The 23,534-nt window shown below is 30.4% G+C and overlaps 2 protein-coding genes across 2 annotated transcripts in view; one reads left to right on the forward strand and one right to left on the reverse strand.

The window, feature by feature from the left end:
- Positions 1-23,534, reverse strand: part of LOC106683507 (probable tubulin polyglutamylase TTLL9) — a 145,869-nt gene that overhangs the window by 86,160 nt on the left and 36,175 nt on the right. The window lies entirely within an intron of this gene.
- pip (heparan sulfate 2-O-sulfotransferase pipe) overlaps positions 13,758-23,534 on the forward strand; it is a 211,671-nt gene continuing 201,894 nt past the window's right edge. The window contains exon 1 of the mRNA XM_014425013.3: positions 13,758-13,866. Within this exon, the coding sequence (XP_014280499.2) occupies positions 13,778-13,866 (89 nt within the window). The 5' untranslated portion in view covers positions 13,758-13,777. The remainder of the gene's footprint in view (positions 13,867-23,534) is intronic.

Below are 23,534 nucleotides of genomic sequence, written 5' to 3' on the forward strand. Positions count from 1 at the left end.
TATATTGTTTTCAATTTTTTACTTTTATTAATAAAAGTAATAACTACCATTATTAACACACAGAAACAATCATTGTAATAAATCATTAATATAACAATTACCTTTATTATATAAAACAAAAACAGATACAGCGTGTGTCGAAATAAAAATGAGCTGCAACAATGGAATATCCTTTTGTCAGAGGTCGATTAATACATGACATTTAATATCAATTGGTTAAGTCTTTAGCTCAAAATATTGTAATATAAGCACGGATGGACAGACTTAACAAAGTTGATACTATCTTTTTCAAGATCTTGAGCTCGGCTTGTTTCAAAACAATAATTAATGTTTTGAATTAAGTTCAATAATAGTAACAAAATATAAAATATTTATAAACAGTTCCATAATTATTAGTACATAATATATAAATCTTACGCTTTTATATGTTCCATTACTCATTAGTTTGGTTTCTTATTTTAGCATTCCTACATACAAGTTTTTATATGCGTATAATAATTTTCATTTTACGTTCTTCAACGATTTTTCATTATTATACATATAATTGTTCAATTATATCACGTTCTCTAATGTACTTTTTACTATGTTTATATTTAATCATTGTTCCTTTTATACCTTCACTATTTTAACTGGATTTTCTTAACCCTCATGAAACTCCTATGCCTTAGGCCGAAACCGCATCCACTTCAAACAATAGTTTCTCCTATACTTTTTTTCTATGGAAGATTATTGGAATATTGCAAACAAAACCGACGGAGGAGTAATTAAATGAAGTATGAAAAATATAATGACTGAGCGTTAGCTGAATGAGAATGTAATAGCCAGCCCTATCAAGAGGCGCTGTAGATAATTGAGTAGTTTCCAATATTCTTTTTTGGTCGGGCATCATTACAGTGCGGTCAGTCCGGGCCCACACAGCCTCTGATCGACCTTGAGGGTCACGGGAAGTGCTAGCATAATCAACACAATATTATTTCCGTTCAAGAAGTTCCACAATTAAAGTAGACATCCTCCAGGTAGTATCCACGGTCCCATCCTCTACACCGTCTATACAGCTGACATTCCAACCAATCCTAACACTTTTCTCACCATGTTTGCCGTTGCCACATGTGTGCTAGTTAAGAATAACGCATTAATTGTATCCCGAACTGTCCAATCCTATATCACAGACCTCGAAGAATGGTGTCGTAGTAGTTAGAGGATTAAGATAAATTTCAACAAATCCCATCTACTTTATACTTTGCAGTAAATCTACCAACTGCCCAACAGTTTCATTTAATAATGTTACTCTTAGCCCAAACAGATCCACAACCTTGGACTACATTTGGATAAACGATGTTTCTGAAATACAGGAAACTGCACGTCGATTTCGACTATTACAGCACTTACTAGACAAACGGTCTAAACTCCTAACTCATTACAAAAGACTGATCTACATGACAATAATAAGGCCAATCTGGACATATGGAGTTGAGCTTTGCGGTTCCACTAAACCCTCGAATTCCTCTCGTATCCAATCCAAAATCCTTCGTAAAATCCTTAATGCTCCTTACTTTTTCACAAATAAAATCATACATAAAGACCTTATTGTTCTCTATGTAACCGATCTAGCCCCAACCAGATATCACCCCTCCTATTATAAACACCCTAACTACTCAAACCCCCTAGTTTCTAACCTTGCATCCTCTTCTATTCCTAACAATCCTCTTTCAGGCGCCTGAAAAGAAGGTGGCCACGAGACCTCCAAAAGTTAAATGTCATTATAGTGCTACCAATGGGTAGTTTCTCTACACGCCTGTAACACTCTATTTTAAATATGATCAAATTTACTGAATGTATTATATAATATACAGTTGTAAATTTCAATAAAGAGATTAAAAAAAAAATAGACATCGTTCAGTATCTCATTTTTCGATGACTTATCATTACTGTGGTTTGGAGCAATAATGACTGATGTCCAATCTTAGTGGATCTAGTATTCATTTAATAACATTGTATTTCAAGGATTAAACGTTAATGTGTGGAAACAAACAATTTTCTCAGAAACATGTACCTATTTTTTTATTTTTTTTTATATACATCAAACGATTTCTATCCACGTTTCAGAAAACCTTCAATTTATTTTATAAATTCGCTTTTGTTAGGAGATTGGTTGTTGTGATACCAAGCCACAAAATCAAGATTTTTTTAAATTGTTGAGATGAAAAAATCAATAGAATATAAACTATACTATATTTTGCTTGTACAGCGTTTCGGGATAATTACCCCATACTCACGCACCATTGCTTTCTAAAATTGTAACAATTGAGTTATTCTAATTAACAATTTTTATCTATATGTTATATGTGTTTGCTGCGTGTTCTAATTGTAATGATAAAGAGCAATCGTTAGGTACACTCTTTATTAGTCCAAACAACAATGTTTATACTTAAACATAAAACAACAGATTAAACAATTATTATGCACAAAAATATTCAGTTTTTTTTAGACATACGAAAAACACACCTAGTAATTAATTGTTAGTAATTCATCTTTTTTTGTTATCATTATTATTTATTTTATTTTTTTCTCTCTCTACATCTCATTCGCTTGTTGTAAAACTACTTTTACAGTTAATAAATAAATAAAATAAATAGTAAATAAACTAAAAAAAAAGAAGTAATTTATCATATGGCGAGAGGTTTCAAATGGGTTTTGCCACTAAAACAAATGTAAAGTAATGAAATATTAGATTAATTATAAATAAATTAGATTTTAAAGAAATAAAAATGTTAATAATAATTTCCGCAGTGACAAACGCATTTCAAACAGTCTATTATATACGTCGATTATTGCCGCTGAAGACATTAACAATCTTGTCACCACATGTATGTGTTCAAAATTCTTATAAGCATATTTACCACCTATTTGTCATTTTCTCAATTTCCATTTTGAATGTCATCTGTATACTTATAGTTCAAAATTGTTTAATAAATACATTATTTAAATTATTGTGTTTCACTACTGGTGCATTCACCTATTAAAATTTACAAGACTATTATCCATACTACTGTTCTTTACAGACGCAAAAGTTGGCGTCTGTCACTTAAAAAGGAACAGCGCCTTAAGGTTTTTGAAAATAAAGATACTTGGACCAAAATAGAATGAATTAACCGGAGACCTTAGAAGTTCACACAACACTGTATTGAGGAAAATTATTCCATTAAATATAATTCTGGTTCCAGCATTGCGGCGAATTAGATGGGCGTGTTAGATTGTAGGGCATAGTAATGAACGTACCCCTAAACTGTTAATAAACACTGACGTAAGCGTTACAGGGGGTGGATCGAAGAGTAGGTTGGAGGATTGCGTTAAGACTGATCTTGTAGTTTTGGGTTTGGCCGGGCGTAACTGCTCAGCAGATATTTGTAAACAGTGATGTGTGGGATCGGCATAGATTCTTCGGGTTCTCTAGCCCTGCATTATTATTGAATATTAAGTTCCTATACTTTATACCGATAAAATGTAATATACAATTAAAATGACCAGTACATTGACACGACCTAGATCCGTACGCATTGGAGCTCTTCTAATCAAGGCCATCAAGATGAGCTTTATAATAGAACCCACCACCAATTAGCATCGTAAGATCTAAATACAATATCAGATGGAGATATTATTATTAAGTTGTTTGTTGCAAGCGCTCTCTTTGCAGGCTCTTGCTGGTCCAACGAACAAGTTCCATGCTCCAGTGATCGTCAAAGCCAGTAGCTCTGTTCCATTTTAAACTCTTCTTTCCGCAGCAGTTGTTTCTTTTGTAAAGCTTGCCAATGTCTAGACTGCTAGCTTCAACAATTTTTATCTAGGACTCAGTGATCATTAGCGAAAAATTAGTTCATTGCAAAATTGGAGTACATTAAGTCTTCTAGATAAGTAGTCATATGCCTTTTTTTCTAGATCATGTAGTTTCTGAGAACCAAATTACAAATCACAAATCACCTAGCACTTAAAAAAAAAAGAAGCAATAGTTCCTGAGATAGTTTTTAATAAGCCAAAATATTTTTTATTTTTAATTTATTTTGGAAAAATTTCATAGAACCTATTACCCCATGATAATAATAATGAAATACACCATGGTACTTGAGAAACTTCAATTCTTTTGCTTGTTGCTCCATGATATTAGGCAATAATTTTAAAAATGTTGATTTCATATGAGACAAAAACGAGAAGGTATGATATAACTCGAATTCCTAGTATTGAAAAATGATTTTTTATTTATTTTTCCTGCAAAAAAGTTTTGGTTAAGCGAGAGCATAACAAAAAGAAATATTTCTTGAGTTTTACACTAAGTTTCATATGAGTCATAACCAAAAAGACATAAGGACCTCAAATCTCAAGTTCCGAAACGTGATTTATTAATTTCGTCAACAAAACCGTCAACGTTTTTTTCATATTATTATTACTATTAGTTTCTTATAAGTCAAAAACGAAAAGGTATGTAAGAGCTCCAAAATTGAATTTTTTAAAATGTTTTGGAACATACGCCATCTTTTATTCCCCTTACTATGGTTGGCAGTCATCAATATTAACTTTTAATTGTATATTGTTTTCATTAAAGTAATAAAAAATTAAGGTGAGATAAGTTGATTTTTTTTTTTTTTACTCTGGCTCTTGAACAATGTACTGTTTGTTTTTGCATGTAAAAGTTTAATTTTCGACTGCCAATGTTAAAAATATACATTGGTATTTATTGATACACTTCAATGAAATATTACCGATTAAAAATATTTTTTTTTTAAATAAAACTGACAGATCATTCACGGATTGTAAGATTTTGTTAAAGAATCTTGATGGAAACATTTACATAAAAAGCAAATGTATTTTCTAAAAAAAATATTTATTGATATTTACAACTGTATTAAAATATATGCAAAAGGTAAATTTGATGTTAGTTATTCAATAGTATGATATAGACATATGGAGAATCAACCCATTAATAGAACTCCAATAACATTTCTAGAGAAGATTTCGATGCCATGTTAATTTCAGACACCTAGGATTATCAGAAAACAAGTGGGTTTGAGTGGTTAGTGGTTGGGAACTTTATCATGGAAGAATTAATACCTGGTTCTGACTAAATCGGCAACATAGGTAACATTGAGATCCTGATGGATGATATGGAAGTAAAGAGTATTAAGGATTTTGCGAAGGATTTTAGATTGTAAGGATTGGATACAGGAGGAATTCGATGGTTTAGTGGAGCCCCCAAAGCTCAACTGCGCAATTCCAGATAGGCCTAAATATAATTATATAAATGAGTTCTTTGTAATTATTTGGAAGTTAGGACCGCTTATCTAGTAAGTGTTGTAATAGTCGTAATCGACAAGGAATTTATTGTCTTTTTAGTCGTGTATGCTGATCCCAAATCAGTCGTTTGTGCAGATGTAGTTCTATGAAACGGATATGTTCGACAGTAATAAGTGGGGTAAATGTGATTTGGTGGAATTTATTTTTATCCTACAGTTTTGGACCCATTTTAAAGTTAATTTAATAATAAAATATTTAGACCTTGTTAGAGACTATTATACTTTGCAGACAGATAAGGGAGGAAATACGCGGGAACATCTGGGATCACGAACTTGGTAGAGGTTCAGCCCATTGTTCCCTTTGTGCCGGAATAAAAAGGAAATGTTTCAGATAAAGATCTCCAAGCAACAAGTCAAAGATAATCATTGGGCCACTGTAAGAGCCTTCTGAGCTTTATCAATCAATTCCATCTTTGAAGACCAACGTGCGGCTTTGTTCCTACATTTCCAGCCACTAAGTGGGCTTAAACACATAATTGTTTCTTAAACTCTTCTTGGATATTCGAATCTGTTTTCAACAATGGTATCGAAATTAAAATAAAAGAACTAGGTCTTGAAATATAAATAGAGTTAAACTAAATAGTATAAGGAACGGTGAAGTTCTTGAGAACGACTTTCTTATCTTACCTTTAAACGGTTCGCTAATATTATATATTAATATAGTATTGGTCGATGCACTGCATGGAGTCATAACACAAGAAATAAAAAATTGATACTTCCTTTCAAAAATAAAAACAATCAAAATTGGCATCAGGTTTGGTCTTAGCACTTAGGAAAAACATATATTAAAATTTTTGAGTGAATCAAAAATAAATTCCTTTTACTAAAAGGTTCTTACACTACACCATTTATATCGTCTCGATTTATTGTTATCCGCAAAAAACCTAAATTTTTTTTTTATTATTTTTTTTTTAGAAACCTTCTAAAATAATATTTTGTTATTAATGAGATAGAAAATAGAAGCTCTTATATTTTAATGAGTCTGAAAAATTCAAATTTGGAATATCTGAAGATGAATGAATGGAAGAGCTTTTGATTTTGAACACTTTCAGAACTAAAAATTTTAAATTGTTCACTTCATTTAGGCTTCTTGTGAGTCCAATTAAAATCAAGTAAATGATTTTCATTAATCATAAATTATTTTTTATTATTTATATTGTCCCTTAGGGTTAACTGATCTTTTTATTAATATTATATTCTTGTTATTAAGTTTAGAGATCATTATTACATTTCAAAAAATTCTAAATAACTTTTTGTTTCGCTAGGACTTTCTTTCTGATTTTTTTTTGCTAGGACAAAGAAATAAACTACCCTCCCCTCCCCCCAACTGAAATTGACAAGTTGCACTCTGTGTCAAAAACATTGTTACGGAGACCAAGTAGTTAGGTAATTGCCTAGCCTCATCCCCACCCCTCCTTTAAGAAAATTAATCAAGTAGCATTAGTTGCATAATTCTTGCGCTACTATTATTTCCTGTATACAAAAAATAATTAAATTAGTTCTCGTAATAGTTAATAAAAGGCCGTAGTGCTATACTTGAAATGACTATTACATTCTTGGACGACAGCGTACCAGCACTGTGACCTAACTACCTCTTATTTGCTCAAATGGTACACATTCACTATAGTTGAGTTCCTAAATAAAAATTAAATCGGGGTACACACTAGGACAAATGAACAATCTACATAGTACAAGAGTCGGGAAGAAAAAAACTCATGAGCCTACCAAGTATAGGTAGGGGAATAAAAAAATGGTTACAACTGTTTCAAAACCTTAAAAAACATTAATTTTTCATTCGGAGCTCTATATCTTAAAAACTACCAACGGCACTACAAAATCTAAAATTCTACAGGAGAGTAAATTTTCTGAAATATGAGCCCTAATAGAGCTATTTACGCTTAATAGTTCTCGAGATATAGCTTTTTAAAAAGGAACATTTCATAAAAATGTACTGAATGTTAGTTATAATTTATTTTGAGAAATCTATATCTCAGGAACTATGTGACGCATAGATGCCAATTAGCACTTAAATTAAAGCTAGTTTAACGTACTATAAAGTTGTTTATGACCTTTTTTTCGTAAGGATAGAAGTTTTTATGATATTTCCTAAAATAAATTGATATATAGTTGTTCGAACAATAAGTTTGAGGTTTCAAAAACTTTATTTCAGAAACCATAGGACGTACAGATGTCTGCCAGCGCTCAAATTAAAGCTAGTTAAATTTACTATAAAATATTTTATAACTTTTATTTTTGTAGGAGTAGTAGTTTTTATGATATTTGACAAAATATATTCACAAACTGTTAATTTCTAGTTGTTCGTATATAATGTTTGCTTTTTGAAAAAACATATTTCTAGCTCCATAAGACGCATATATGTCTGCCAGCTATTCATTCTGCAACATAGCCTCAATCACAAGTGGATCAAGCCGAGAGGTGTTGAAGGTCGCCCTACCACCCTCTGCTATGTGAAAAGCAATTTTTTTTTCTTGAAAATTTGCTTCTTTTTCATTATTGTTGTTATTAGCATGTCTTTAATTAGAATCAATAAATAAATTATAATTTAAAATTTAAGTTATTTCAATTGTTTTTATTTTGATCGACATATGCGATTAGGTGTTTGAAATTTAACGCTCAGAAAATGTCTGGATACCCCACTATCACTCTCAAAATTATACATACTCTCAGATTTTTTAAAAATAATTTTGGTTGGCCTTACTATAATGATTTTTTTTCTTGTAAGAATTGATACTGTGGGGGTTTAGTCTCATGCAGAATACATACTAGACTATTTAGAATGTTATAATTATAGTTATTAAATAATACAAAAAATTAATAATAATAATAGTTATGTTGCTGAAGAATAAAAGAAAACGATTTAAAAAAAATCTAATATTTATATAATAAATAACTGACTTCAAAATGAAAACATAATTTGAGAAAAATAAATAATAAAAATAGATAAATACAGCAAAATGTTTTGCATTAATCTTCGAGATTAACTATTTAACTGCTGCTAACTGGAAATGAAATGTTGTAAAACTGTTTTGCTGTATTCATTTATGGATTAAATTGTTGTTCGCGGTGTTACCTACCTTTTACTAACCAAGGTAGGATTCTGAGGACATGGTTTAGGAATGATTGTTATTTTTTTTTTGTCTTGCACACGATGAAAAATGAACAACCGTAGATCAGTTTTAATACTGTTTTATGAATGATAATGGTTGTATCTGGTTTTAAAACAGAGCTTCTATGACGAGAGAGTACTCAGAAAATTTATTAATTCATATTTACTATGTATCTATTATTACTATCTAATATATTGTATTTTTTTTTTCGTATTTTTCACTTAGTTCTGTAGTACGTTAAATTAAAGTATCATTCTAAATTAAAAGGCTTCCTTTAATAATTATACAGATTAATTATTTACACACTATGTTATTACCATGGTTTTAATTAATATGGTTAAATAGTGCACAAATATGTATCATATTGTTTATATTCGACGAATATCATCACAGTAAAATATTTATAAGAGTGGATGAAAAAACACGTGTCGAATGGGGAAGTGAACGGGAATGGAACTGATAAAAGCTACAATCCGTTCCAGTGATTTTTCCGACTGACCTTGAGTTCTTTAATTTCTTTCAGAGGAAAACATACCTTCACAGCAGGGGATGGGACCGGGGGGGGGGCAAAGGGGACAACTTGCCCCGGGCCAGAGGCTCGCGGGGCCTCTGATTTTTTAAGTGCATTTTATTTTTCTCCCTCTACAAGTATCTCTGAGCATTCACAAATTAGTTCAAAATTTCAACCACCCTCGATACTCGATGTTGTAGGATAGCATAAAAGTTTCATAATTTTCGGATTGCTTTTTAATTTCGTTATTATTTTGTATTATAATCTATTTTGTTTTTACTTTCACTAATCTATATATGGAATATATATTAATAGGAAATGTATTACGATCGTGAAATATTTCGAATTTGAGTTTTTAATGGAAATCATGTTTTGAGGTCCTCTGAGTCCAAATAAACAAGTTTTGAAAATTGATCTGTGTGTATGTGAGCAGACTGGCTCAAAAACGAAAAGTCATACGAAACTGAAATTGGATATATGGGACATGACGGCAACTTTTTCGATAAAATCAACCGACCAGAAGCGCCACATTAAAGAATCGATTTTTTACATTTTTCTCGAGAACAGCTCTAACGATTTTAATTAAACTCAGTGAATCAATGAGCAATTAGGTGTTATTTAATACCAGATAGGTCTTATCCTCATTCAAATAGTCGGATAGGGTTTAAATGCAAGATTTGCGGCACCCTTGTTGTGCCAAAGAAAAAAAAATTAAAGTTAAATTTTTTGAATACACTATGTATTTGCTTTTTAATTTTAATTTTTATTTGGTTTTCTTTGGAATATTTTTAGAAACTGGTATTCGCTTGCGGTACCTTTGCATATACAATTGAGGCGTTCCTGGCAGAGATGGACAAAAATTAGTTATAGTTGAGACTAATAGCTAAAATTATCATGGATACAACCTTTATTCATGAATGAGTATGACCATTTTCTGAATCATTGATAAATAAATATCCTATTCATGGCTATTTTAGCAATTAGTTTCATAGTTGCCCGACTCAGATTCTAGGAGGCCGTGGCACCTACTTAGAGAACCGTTTATATTAACGTATAAATACAAAAATAATGAAGAATTTTATAAATAACTGAAGGAGAAAACATAAAAATTGATACATCCAATTCAATCGGGAAAACTCGAGACCGCCCGATCTTACCCGATTAGATGATGGCTCCATTACCTTTTGGTAAACTATTTTATTCTTTTAAATGAAGGATTTACATTTTTTATTACCTCCTCGAGAAACCCTAACCTAAAACATAAATTTTTATAGCAACAGAAAAATAAAAAAAAATGTTGGTAATTTTCATAAATTTTCGCCTACTATGTTATAAATTACTATAACTTTAACCCGAGCCCAGAAATCTATAAAAAACTTAGTAACGTAAGTAGATTTGTAAGTTTCAGTTGTGTAATGTGCGCAACACACAAGATTTTTTTCTCCAAATGCTTACAATTGCATTTCTTTTATTTCAACATACGCTTGAGATACTCTCCTCTAGGAATTGCTTCATACAAAAGATGGAAAATATTTACTATATTTTTAGAATTTTTCTTATACAGTTATTTGCAGAGGATGCTCCTTGGTTTGTAAGAAACAGACAATTGCATAGGGAATTACAAGTAGAGACACTAGAGGATTACATCTAAAAAAGGTTCATGAAGTTACCGACAGTTAAAGGAGCAGTGACCTACAACTTGGGAAACCGAACCACAACCCAAAGACTGAAGCCCAGGCTTGTTATTATTACTCCAAAATTTTATTTTATCTTAATTTCTTTTTTTTTATCTTCATCTTTTTCTTAAATTCATCTTTTATTAAGAATTATTATTTTAATCTGTTTATTTTATCTTAATTATTTTTTGTTTATAACATTGTACATAGTTAGGAGTGTCTTTTGTTTGAGACTATACCCCACATAATCAATTATTAAAAAAAATTATCTCTTACATTAACCATGTTAGGCCCCCCAGGCAGATCTGATATTAAATAAATAAATAATAAAAAAAATTATACAGCCATAATAATATAATATAATATACAGTTATTTGTGGATGATGTATACTTTTTGTGACAATGCAATTATGATCAACTGAATTTTTTTTTTAAAAAAACGTTATTTAGAAAAAAAATATAATATGTATTCTTCACCAACTTTGAAGTATCTAAAATATTTACTGGCAAACAAGGAAAACATGAAGCCACAAGGAATGAAACATAAAGAACCGAAACACATGGTCAATAATTCAGGAGGTTATGAGGCTAAGCGAACGTGAGGTCATATCGTTCCAAGTTTTATTTTTATGGTGTGGTATACTTCCGATATCAACTGAGTGCATTGTGAATCTTCTCAGTTGTTTCATCATAATACTCCTAATAAATATGTATACTAATATAATAAATAAATAAACCTTATAAATATTACCTAATTAAACTAATCATAACAATCAGTCAACTGGATGTGTCTCACGGTTTAAGGCGCGTTAACTTTAGATTGTACACGCCTACTTCATGCAATACATGATGAGTAATTGACCAAACGCATCTTATTGGCTGAGTAACAACCGAAATGTGTGTCGGGAAACAAAAGGATCGATCTCTCAAAAATATGACAGTAAACTTGCTGATAGAATGCCAAATATTTTATTTTAAAGAAATCCTGTCTCTTTCCGGTAAAAAGCAGGTCTCGATTTCCGGTAGCAAGGAGCTCTGGGAAGTTAAATTTTACCTGCCGCCACCTCTTATTTTAGCTTCCTCCACTAAATCAAAATGTTTTACAGATTCGATACTGTTTATTTATAGTTATTAATCCAAATAGGAAACTAAATATTAAGTTTTTTTTTTCCCAAAAGCAAATGTTCTTTGCCTGTTCTTATGTAATAACTAAATCATGGACTGGAATAACATATGTTATGATAATAAACTGTCTCAATATTATTTTACTTATTTATATTTCTTAATATTAACCAAGTACACCTTAATATTAATTCTAGTATAGATACGATAATATTGGATATGTTTCCGAGAGGTCAGTCAACATACATAAGCAAATATCACCTTCGCTGTGGATTGTCTTATTTATAAGCTTTGTTGGTAACGAAAAAGTTTGTTGGTCATCAACATCATTTATTTTGTATTTATATTATTATATTTTTTGTCTATTTGAAGTAATATTGGTGACACTATAATGTCTTCATCCCGTATAAACCAAGGGAATGTAGTCCGTTTTAATGAGGTGTGTAAAAAAAAAAATTACCATTTTTCAACCACATATTTGTACTATTTGATATTAAATACAATCAACACTCAAAGTATAGTCCATTGTTATCGACCGTGATTAGCCATCTGCTAGCCAATTGCTCGATCCCACGATGATACTATCCTTCGGGATGGCTGTCAAAGAGCTCTTGGACCGACATTTCAACTTCCGCAAAATTTTTCCCTTGAAGGAAATGAGCCATGGATCGAAACAAGTAGTACTCCGATGGTGCGAGCTCTGGATTATATGGTGGATGAGGCAGGAGTTCGAACCCATGAAGGTCGTTAAACTTTTCTTTGGTTAGACGGGAAGTGTGAGGACGAGCATTATCTTGTTGGAATAAAACTCCTTTTTGGTTAATCAAAGCAGGATGGCACTCTGACAATTTTGCGTGCAATCTTTCCAGTTGTTCGCAGTAGAGTTCAGAATTCATAGAGGATCCATCAAGAACAAACTCGCGATGAATAACACCTTCAAAATTAAAAAAAAAAATGCAAAGTATGGATTTTTTTTTTCAAATTTCCTCCTTCCAGCAACCGGAAAAGTACCGCGATCTAACCACTGCTCAAGGGTATTCAGATTTCGCCAGTAAACCGAATTTTCATCCCAAGTGACAATCTTCCGGTAAAATCTCACAGCAGAAAGGTTTTTCAATAAATGTCTAACCTCTTAGCTAATTGCTGAGGATTAAGTTCGTGAGGGACCTGTCTACTTCTCTTTTTCACCTTCCAGACTCTCCATGGGTAGATGGCGACTAACAGTATCTTTCGACAAGTTCGCGAGTACTTGTGGACGGATTTGACTCGAACATCTTCCTGCAGAACCTCAGCAATATCCATTAATGATCACCCGGACCCCTTTTTCCTTTCAAACTAAATTTTTCAAACCACCGCCCCGCAGTGCCCTGGTCAAGGACACCTTCCCCTTCATATTTAATAATTTCACGAGTTGTTTTTGTTGTTGTGAATTTTTTTTTTTCAAGTAATACCTTGAAATTACAAGAATTTCGTACAAGCTTAAAGAATGCCTTAAAGGGATTATTAAGTATTAAATTGGTTTAATATATTTACAATCCTCTGAAATCTTGAATTTGATAAAACGGTAATTTTTTTTTTTTTTATATACACCCTATTATTTCGAAAAATTCCTTATACTTTTGCAATTGTCAAGCACAACTCTCTTTAGTGCCAATTTTAGTTTTCCAAAGTGAAGCCATGATCTTCGGTACCATCCTTCGTACTCATTAAGATCAGTCCTTTAAAACTTATAGACTACCGAAGTCACAATTAGTTTTTCTAGGTGATATAAAGATTTTATTATTCCAGTTATTATTTTAACTGATATAAAGATTTTATTATTTATATTATTTTAACTCAATGATCCAAATCTTCAATTTAAGACAAGCTATACTCTACTACCGCTCCTCGGATACCATTCACCTGCACTAGAAAGCACACCCTTGGAGTGGACGAGGTGGGGACTCTAGACAAACATCCCCTCCTGCGCCGCCGGTACCAGCAGTATCGTTCGGGATGCGGCTCGCGTTGGATCCTACCGTCGTGTCTAAGGGGAAGGCCTTCGACGGCTTCTTCAGGTATCGCAGGATGTACTTCCCAAAAAGGTATTTATAACTATACCATTACATAAGTATGTACATACGGTATGGTAACGAATTTTATATAAATATATATATTTTTTTTTTGTAAACATTTCTGTTATATATATATTTTTTTTAAGAAAATGCATTTAAAATTAGTTTGTTATTTTTAATCAAAATGTATATATATTTTTTAATTTTTTTTAATTTACTAAGAAAAAATACACTTTATTTTCTAAACCCTTATCTTAACTTTCCTTTTTTTATTTTTTAGTTTAGTGATACAAAGCCAACTTAGACTCCAAAGTACCAATTAAAAATATAATAATGGTTTTTAAAACGATAAAGAATATATAACGTATACACAGGAGAATGGTTATTAAGTGTCATTGGATAAGCAGAGTAACATAAAACAAAACAAATATGTCAAGGAATAGTGCTATAGATATGCAGGATATAAAATATAATAAAGCTTCCAATAAACAAAATGTAGAAGTAATTTTTTTTTTTTATAAATTGCAATTTTCATAGTTCTTCCAGTACTGTGCCTATTATATATAATCTTTTGATGTTAATAAAAATATTTATTTTCATAATACATATTTTTTTCTTAATTTTTAAATATTTGGTTTTTTATCGTTTGGTTTGAGATATAGTGCTCAAGTGATATTTTCGTAAATGATGAACCGAAATGTTTGATCTACTAATTTAACTAGTATAAAATATTTAAAAGAGGTCTAGTTGCCAAAAAATTAAATTTCTAACAAAAATTAGGATGAGCTACAAAAATTTTAAAAAATTTCAAAAATGACACTTTAGTTTTGAGGTATTAAAAAATTAATTATGTCATTAAGTGATATTTTTTATTTAAAATAAAAATGTATACTCTGTATCATGATATTTAGAAAAAACAAAACAAGTGAAAACAGTTTTTCTATCTCCAAAACACCAAGGACGACTTATCTGTTTGGTTTATTGACAGGAAATCACAAGTCTTGAACTGCTTAAAGTTTTTAGTGGAGTAACCAAACAATGTAAAAATTACTAAAGATATTAATGATTTTTATAAAGTATCTTGAATGCTTTTGTTAAACGAATTTATCGTCTCTTGTAAAACGACGTTTAGACTGAAATCCATTTCAGATTCTTTTATTAGTAATGATTCGAAGTAATAGCCAACAATCATATAATTTATTTAATTAATTATTTTAATTTATACTTTTTTGTGATTGATGTTGACGTTTTTCGGTCTGAAAATTCGATAATTATTACTATAAAACTGGAGCTACATATTATGTATTCCGCAGATAAATCTTAAGATGAAATCATAATGTGTAATTCCAATGATATTACTAACGTGAACTGAAATCAACAAAATTAATCTAATTTTAGTTAAAATTATTTCATAAACAATACAGATTACTGTATATTTTTTTTATCTATATAATTTTTTCTTAGCTATATAATAGTTTATTGTAGACAAGACTAAGCAAAAATGAAGTGTAAAAGGGAATATATCTCAGTAATATGTTTACGGAATCAAACAATATATATTTTACTTATAAGTTTGTATTTTAAGATTTTTGTTATACTGCCCTACCACAGTTTCGCAGTATTGTGAGAATCAAATTTTCGTGGGGCAGATCCATACTTCAGAGCCTGTTTGTGCCATGAAAAACTTTCGAACGGGTGGATCATTTGTTTTGTTTTATATTTTTATTTTATTTTTTGTAACGTTATGGAAACCTGCAAGTAATAGCTGAAAAACCTAATTGTCTAGACAATTGCTCCAAAACGGCTCTAACTATTTCATGAAACATTCATAAAGTCTACTTCTTAAAGCCCTATAAATTTAGTAGTATAATGCAGAATAAACTCCCCCCCTCCCCAAAAAAAAGCAAGGAATCTTGCACAATCTTCTAAGGAAACCCACTCAATTTCTCTCAAGTCTTTCGTACCATTCGAAAAAATATACATACACTAAAACATTTCAAATTCTCGTTTGAAAATAACTAAATTGTCTAATAAGTTAAGATAAAAAAAAAGAAGCATTTCATAATGAAATTTGCAGCCAATGATGTAAGTGAGTGAACGCACCAGATATTCGAAATATGAAACAAAATATTATTATGACTATATAAAACAAAATATAATACGTCTAAGCCCGCGTGGAGATTGATGGGTTAACACTGCTTAAAGTCGTGGTTGTTGCATATTTGTGTGCAATATAACGGTATATCCATTAGAAATTTACCACCATCATATCATGAAATATGTGAGTAACAGTTGTTCAAATATTAGTTCATGCCAAGATTTAGAGCTTAGTGTGCAAGAAAAAATTTTGTGAGTCATGCTTTCTTGGGACCGCGTATCACAAGTTTTATAACTAGCTGGTTCAGCGTCACTCGGGAACTTTTATTTCATTTTTGTTTTTTTACTTGGAAAGCGGAACTTTATCTGTTTGTCAAAAGTGGCCTCTAAATGATTCCATATCACACAGTAAAGTGTAATTTATCAGTAAATGAATATTTATGGCGAGAAAACCGAGATGGAAATTTTTTTGTCCTTAAAAATATTTATTGTAAAATAATGCAGAAGTCATGATTTAAGAAACTATTTTTAGAATCAGAATCCGTGTTGCGCGGTAAATTCTGAAATATACCTTTTAAATTATTGATCATTTTATGAGATAAAAAAAGAATTATCCAACATTATAATATAAAAATAAGTACTAAAACCTGAAATATAATTTTTATTCGAACCACAATATTATTTTTATAATATTAATATTAACGATAAAATACCATTAAATAATTATTTTATTTAAAAAATATCTTAAATTCCAAGTGAATTGACGGTTATTTATTTTATACAAATCTCATATTTATTTAATTCAATTTAAAACACTAAAGTTATCTTATCAAAGGAATTCTATATGTATTTAATAACAATAATTATATTATTAGGTACTGTAAACTTTATTTTTTATATTATGATTCTTAAATATGCCTAATTTCAATAAATATTTAATTGATTAATTTATAAATGATTAATAAATTTAGGTCAGGATAGAAACAAATATATAAAGTGTAGATTTTTTTTCCAAGCTCCGATTGTTTGTGGTGAGTACAAGAGAGAAAATATACCCTTACTTTTAGTATGTACCAACATTTCAGCCTAATTTGAAGGTCATCTGGGTAAGGTCTAATATATAATAAATCTGAAAATCCTATTAAATTGAAAAAAAGTTCAAATTAACCTCAACAATTTTTGGAATTATAAGTAAAATTATTAGTAAGTATTATATCTAAAAATAAATGAGAATGTAATCAGACGAGAAGAACGAAAACAAAAAAAATGAATTTAAACATATTATAAACTTAAAACATTTAACCTTAGCAACAACTAAACAGGTATTTGGTTCATGTTTAAGTTTGATTTAACTCCGCTTCGCTGGTTAAATGGTAAATTTGGAGAGTATAATAGATAAAACAAAAATTTATATATATGAAAAATATTTCATTTAAATAATGAAAATAAAATGATATCCGTTAATTGATTTACGTATCCACATGATCTTTTCATGTAAATAATAGTCACACAGTTGTTCGTTTCTTTTAGTTTTACCGAATTTATTCGTTTATTCATTTTATTTATTTTCACCGCCAGTTAACAGGGGTTATACTGTAATTTATGGTATATATTTAAAATAAACTTACTACTATTTAAAATAAACTATGAAAAAATTAAAAATTCAATGACAGTTGTCATTATTGAAAAAAGAATTATTGATATATTTATTTTTTTATTACTACTACTTTTAAACATTGCAGTGGGATAATTCGACTTATTTTAATGTTACTTTGGTAACCTTTTGATCAAGTAAACAAACGATTAGACTAAACTAGACATAGTAGAGCGATTGACCTAGACACTGACATACCTAATCGAAGGCAGTTATGCAATCGCCCACCAACACTTCCCCACTCCGCCCCCGCAATGAGCTAACTGTTTACGTGGGTGGTTTATTGTTGTTACTTCTGTCTAGTAGGCCATGGTCTTTACTGATTTAGTAATTTCTCAGGTTTCATTATATTAGCCAACATACATTTATTATAATAAATAAAAAAACGGAAAATAAAACGCACAAGCTCATATGTACAACCGAAATATTGAATGGTAATATCATGAAGGGAAATAAATATAAATAATAACAGTTATACACCACTGTTACAGGAATATACTTAATTTAAAGAAAAGGATAAGAATCCAAACAAGATAAATAATAATAATATATAATTGGTTTTAAAATATAGATATGTCTAATAAATAATAAACTAATAGTATCGAATATAAAACATAATAATTATACCTTGCAAGGAATATGAGTTATAGAAAATAAATTTCAAGGAAAAAAAAATAATGCATGTACGTCTACAATAAGAATTATGGGAAGGTTGTTAGTGATAATTAAAATATACATTGATATACAAAAAATAAATATACATTGCAATTGTCCGAATATTTCTACTTACAACTGTATTATAATGACATAAAATAGTACGCAATTTTTTGCAATATTACTTAATAATCTTTGTAAGATCGTTTTAAAGTTAAGATTCAACTACTTAAATTAACCCTTAATTTTATTCACTAAGATCTCATAGCTAGGCCGTTATGAACTGGTATTGTAGGTGAGCTACGAGTTTTTTTATGCGAACCCGCGGGTCTGAATAATTTAATTTATGAAAATTGGATATAGGTTGAGCCGTTCAAAATATATATATATATATATATATATATACCACCTTAATGTTTCATAACTTTGAAATAAAATGTATTATTTCTTTATCATGAAATGCCTACGTATGCTGTCCATTGACTTCCAACTAAGATATTACTCATATTGATGCTACGATATCCCTCACCCTTAAACGTGATGAAAGAGTGCCTCTACCTTCCGGGAAGCTCCTCACAGTTCCCGCCAATCCGTCCCCTTCTACCTTCTCGGAAGACCTGCCCCCACTTCCGGCGAGGGATGGATCGTTGCCTGCTGCCTCGATAACGGCCCTTTGTAGTGCATAATAAAGGAGGCATTATTGCATAGACATTGTGTGTGTGTCAAGGACAGCTTTCTGTGCATTGTGTCTAATCCGCCAATCCCTCCAGCGTTTCTTTTCCCATCAAGTTTTTTTTTTTTTTAGTGAAAGTGCTTACTAACTTCCCATGCTTACCTTAAATATATCGCCCAACAAAGACGATATTATGTTCGCTTTAAAATTTCTCAATTGAGAATCGATAGTAATATTTTTTTCCCTTTCAGCTTGTATTGAGGCTTTTATATAGCGAGGGAGATATCGCTAGGTTTATCATAAAATCTGATGAATCAGAATTTTTTTTTTTTTAAAGAATAAGTTTACTTAATAGTTATGTATACACTTCTAAACGCGCTTATTTTTTGAGATAAACAATAATCAGTATTCAAGATTTAGTTTTTTATCATCTCCATTCAGATAAGAAATCGTGCTTAATTTAACTATTTAATTTTTGTTATGAATTTTAATCTAAAGGCAGGATACCCGGATAGAAAAACCTGAAGAATCGTGTAGGTGAGGAGTTTAAAAAAATTGTTATTTTTACAAGACCCTATAGAACTTCGTTCCTTTGTTATAACCTAATATTATTTTTCGTTATTATCTCATTGTATTATATGTTTGCGTTTAGCTAATTATTACAATGGTGTATAACAACGACAGTTGGTCATTATATTGATAAATCTAGCTATATTCAATAGAACGGGTGAATGATGAGGAAACCTCTAAATGAAAAAAAAATATCGTTAGTGAAATAAGAAAAAAATTAATGGTATTTATTTAGATAAAAAATAAGACAATTTATAATTAAATATCATCCTCTTTTGGGTGTTTTCTAAGTTTTTGGTTCCTCGTATCCTTAAAGGACAAGTAAAGGTAGGCATTTATAACACTGTATTAAAGTTTAATAAATTAAGATTTATTTATAGATCCAGGATATTTATAGTCAAGCTAATGAAGAGTAATTGCTGCAACATTTTTATAAATATTACACTTAATTTTCAAAATAACGTCCTGGAATGCCTATTATGTATTTAATTTTTTCTTGAAGATCCAGCTCATTACATTTATAGAAAATTTCACATCTAAAATTTTTTTAGGGAGCTTTAAAGTAGATTTATTTGAATTTTTCTGTGAAAAAAAAACACGGATAATGATAATAAATAACAAAATTTGATTTTTATCCTTCACCGTAGAAGATAGGACTATGGGTTAAAAAGACTTTTTTGTTTCACTTAAGGTAAAGTATCTGCTTCCATCATATGACCACTTATATATGGGACACCCTTGTATGTATATTGTATTTTGTATTTAAAGGATTCTCAAGATTGCACCATACCCTGTGATTACTTTTCGACAACCCTACTGTCTTTGGGACAGTCTTTAAAGCGATCACAGTACAGATAGAAACCCCTCCCACTTTAATTTCATAAGAATATGTCCATTTAAAAATAAAACCAACAATATTTTTTTTTTTGTCAAATGTAACACTATACAAGCAAAACAGCGATAATGTTTCTATATCATATATTAAAAACTCAGTGTTAGATTTTTTTTTTCTTTACTTAAAATACTCTATGTTAAGTCAAATTAAAGCAACTTAAGCCGTATACACCTTTCCCTATAAGGGGAACATAACGAGAGATGAAGTACTCCTCTTCTCCTTAAAGAATAAGAGAAGAAGATAGACCAAAACGAGAATATAATTGGGCGGCGGACGTGCGTGCCTAATATGAAAATAGCTCTGATTGGTGGGCTTATGTCTTTTACGTGATGGCTACTCTTTGTAACGGCCAATGGCACAATTGTACCCGATTCGGAGGAATCCCATTGGTAAGTTTTATACTCACTCCTTAGTTACTACAACAGTACTGTTATCCAAGGGCATTGCCGTTAGGATATCCCCGCATTCTGTTTATCGTGAAAAAATCCGATTAGTATTCATGCGGTTCATATTGTACTTCCGATCATTTCGAATATACTTCTGAAGGGAAAATCATAGAATTCTCATAATGTTAAAACTATTTTCTTAGTACCATGTTTTTAACGTGTTTCTCAGATATTTTGGATTTTCAAATAAATTGTTTTGGCCTACAAATGATATTTCAATTTCTTTTATAATGAGAAAAACAGAATACGATGAATTTTGTATTAATTATTGTATAGTCTAATTTTTTTATTTTATTGATTTTGTACAAAGGTTATAACTCAGGTTTCAAAGTTTGCATATTAATTGATTTTGTATCAGAGAAGTGTGCCTTTTGATGGATTCCAATTTTTCTTCTATACCCATTATTTTTTTTTTTTGCGCTTTTCAATCATTAATTAAACAATATAACCACTTTTATTTCCAAATTTGAGAAGAAATCCTGACTTGAGTGGCGGTGCTCTGCAATAATTAAAACTTTATTGTGCTATCTTCATCAATATATAAATGTCTGTATGTTAAACGAAGGCCTAGTGATATTAAAAGTGAATCACCAGATAACCCTGTTTACAAATTCGAATTCAGTGAGGAAGCGGTGAAGGTGAAGGGTTGAGATGATATAACCTGGAGACAATTATTGTGAAGAAGCCCTTGGGCTGATGCTAGGCAGGAATCGAACCTTTAACGAGAAGTTATGTCACTGTTGGGTTTGAATGACGGTTCCATATTGAAAGTTAGTACGCTTCGAGAGGCACTCCTTTAGAATGGTCAGTCATTTTAGTTCTGTGTACTCAACAAAGTTACATAACTCTTCTACTATACTTTCTTATAGCATAATTTAACGTATTAGTTTCTATTTTAAACCTTGTTGGCTCGTTTAAATATGTTTATATCTAGCTGGTAAGGGCAGAGCCATCTTTAACCAAGGAAGGCCCTCCGCACATTATGATATCGTTGCCCTCTAGGCTAGAGATCGGGCCCTTCAAATTACTTTCTGTACAACTTTGGGTTATAAACAACACGATAGTTAAAATCATTAGTTATTTCATATTGGAAAAAGTAATACGCTTTAAAAAGAAAAGCTAAACAATAGTTACTTTATTATTGATTAGAAAAATTATGAATTATTTTTAATGTCAAATTTACATCATCAGTTTCATTTCAGTACATCATTTTCTGTAAACATAAGCGATAAAATACACAATTATTCTTGAATACTTCTCATCTAATCCTGGTTTCGTATTAATTTATAAGAGGTCTTTGTGGACCCACAGGACAACTACAGAAGGAACTACGGTTCTCTCACTTTATAAAGAATGCCGCAACTTCTAAATCACACATCGCGATTAGGAATACTAACTGCTAAATAAACTTAAAATCGACAGTTTTATTGGTTAAAAAAATACCCCTAATTGGGCACTGCTTGGTCTAGTAGTTATGCTAACGATCATAGGGGTCAAAGGACTGCATGGATAGTGGAGACCTGGGTCCAGAGTGTAAATAGGGCACTTAGAAAACTATTAAAATAAAGACATGAAACATTGCTAAATCTGTAAAAAATGGAAGTAGTATCCTTTATTTCAGCACATATATGAATTACAACAATATTTAAGTTCTTACATTTATAATAAGAAACCTGATCTCCAAAATTCTGCAGGTTAAGCGAATAAGCTGAATTCATAAATAATAAAAGAACAGGGTGGCATAATAACTATAATTAAGTTCAGGATGTCTACCAAAACCTGTTCACGAAATTCCTGGATTTTAAGGTTATTATTTAGGCAAATTCTAGGCCATCAAAATAGTTATAATAGAACATGACATACAAGAGAGGAAAAAAAGGCTTAGTCCACAAAATTTTAAAACTGCTATATTGATTGTTTTCATTAAGTATATTGGGTGCACTTAATGATGAGGTGTTTGAAACTTTGGCTAATACACATTTCAAATATTCTAGTAGAATACTGGTATAGAAATTATTTTTGATAAGAAATAATGCTGTTTTAGTCTGAAATAAAAACAATTGAGATTTATACTCTGAAAGCTCTGTATAATATCTATATCGGACAGTTTGGGGATCTGTTATCGGAAAATAATATCTCTTAAGACTAATTTTTTATATTAATTTTAAATGTGTCCTTATTTACGAATACTTCCCCAATGTATCGGATATAGACTACCAAACAATCACCACCTCTAAATTCCAACCACAATTAAAGTTATGATACGTATACCTAGTAATTTGCATACTCTCTGAAGACAGCAGACAAGTGGTTATGTTTAATGTTTTAATTTTAGTAGTTAATTCTTCTAACAAATGTATAGTGCGTAGTTTTTTTATTATAGTCGCCCAGAGTTTAGACTATTTTATTTTTTTGTAAGTTACATGTATTTTATGCTAATTTTAGCATTTTCAAATAAAGTTTATTGACGAGTGGAAGTGAATTACATTTTTTATTTTATCATAGATATAAAACCAAAGATAATTGGTGACACGATGTGATTTGAACACCAGATCAAAATTAGTGTGTACCTTCGGTTCTTATATCTATTACAAAGTAAAATAGGTTTTACTTTCACTCGTCTATACACTTTATTTGGTTGCAAAAATGGACATAAAATATATAAACTATACACTTTATATAAAACAAAATCGACTACTCAAATTTATT

Source organism: Halyomorpha halys, unplaced genomic scaffold (genome assembly GCF_000696795.3).
Source record: "Halyomorpha halys isolate HHAL.00 unplaced genomic scaffold, Hhal_1.1 Scaffold490.1, whole genome shotgun sequence".
Lineage (NCBI taxonomy): Eukaryota > Metazoa > Arthropoda > Insecta > Hemiptera > Pentatomidae > Halyomorpha > Halyomorpha halys.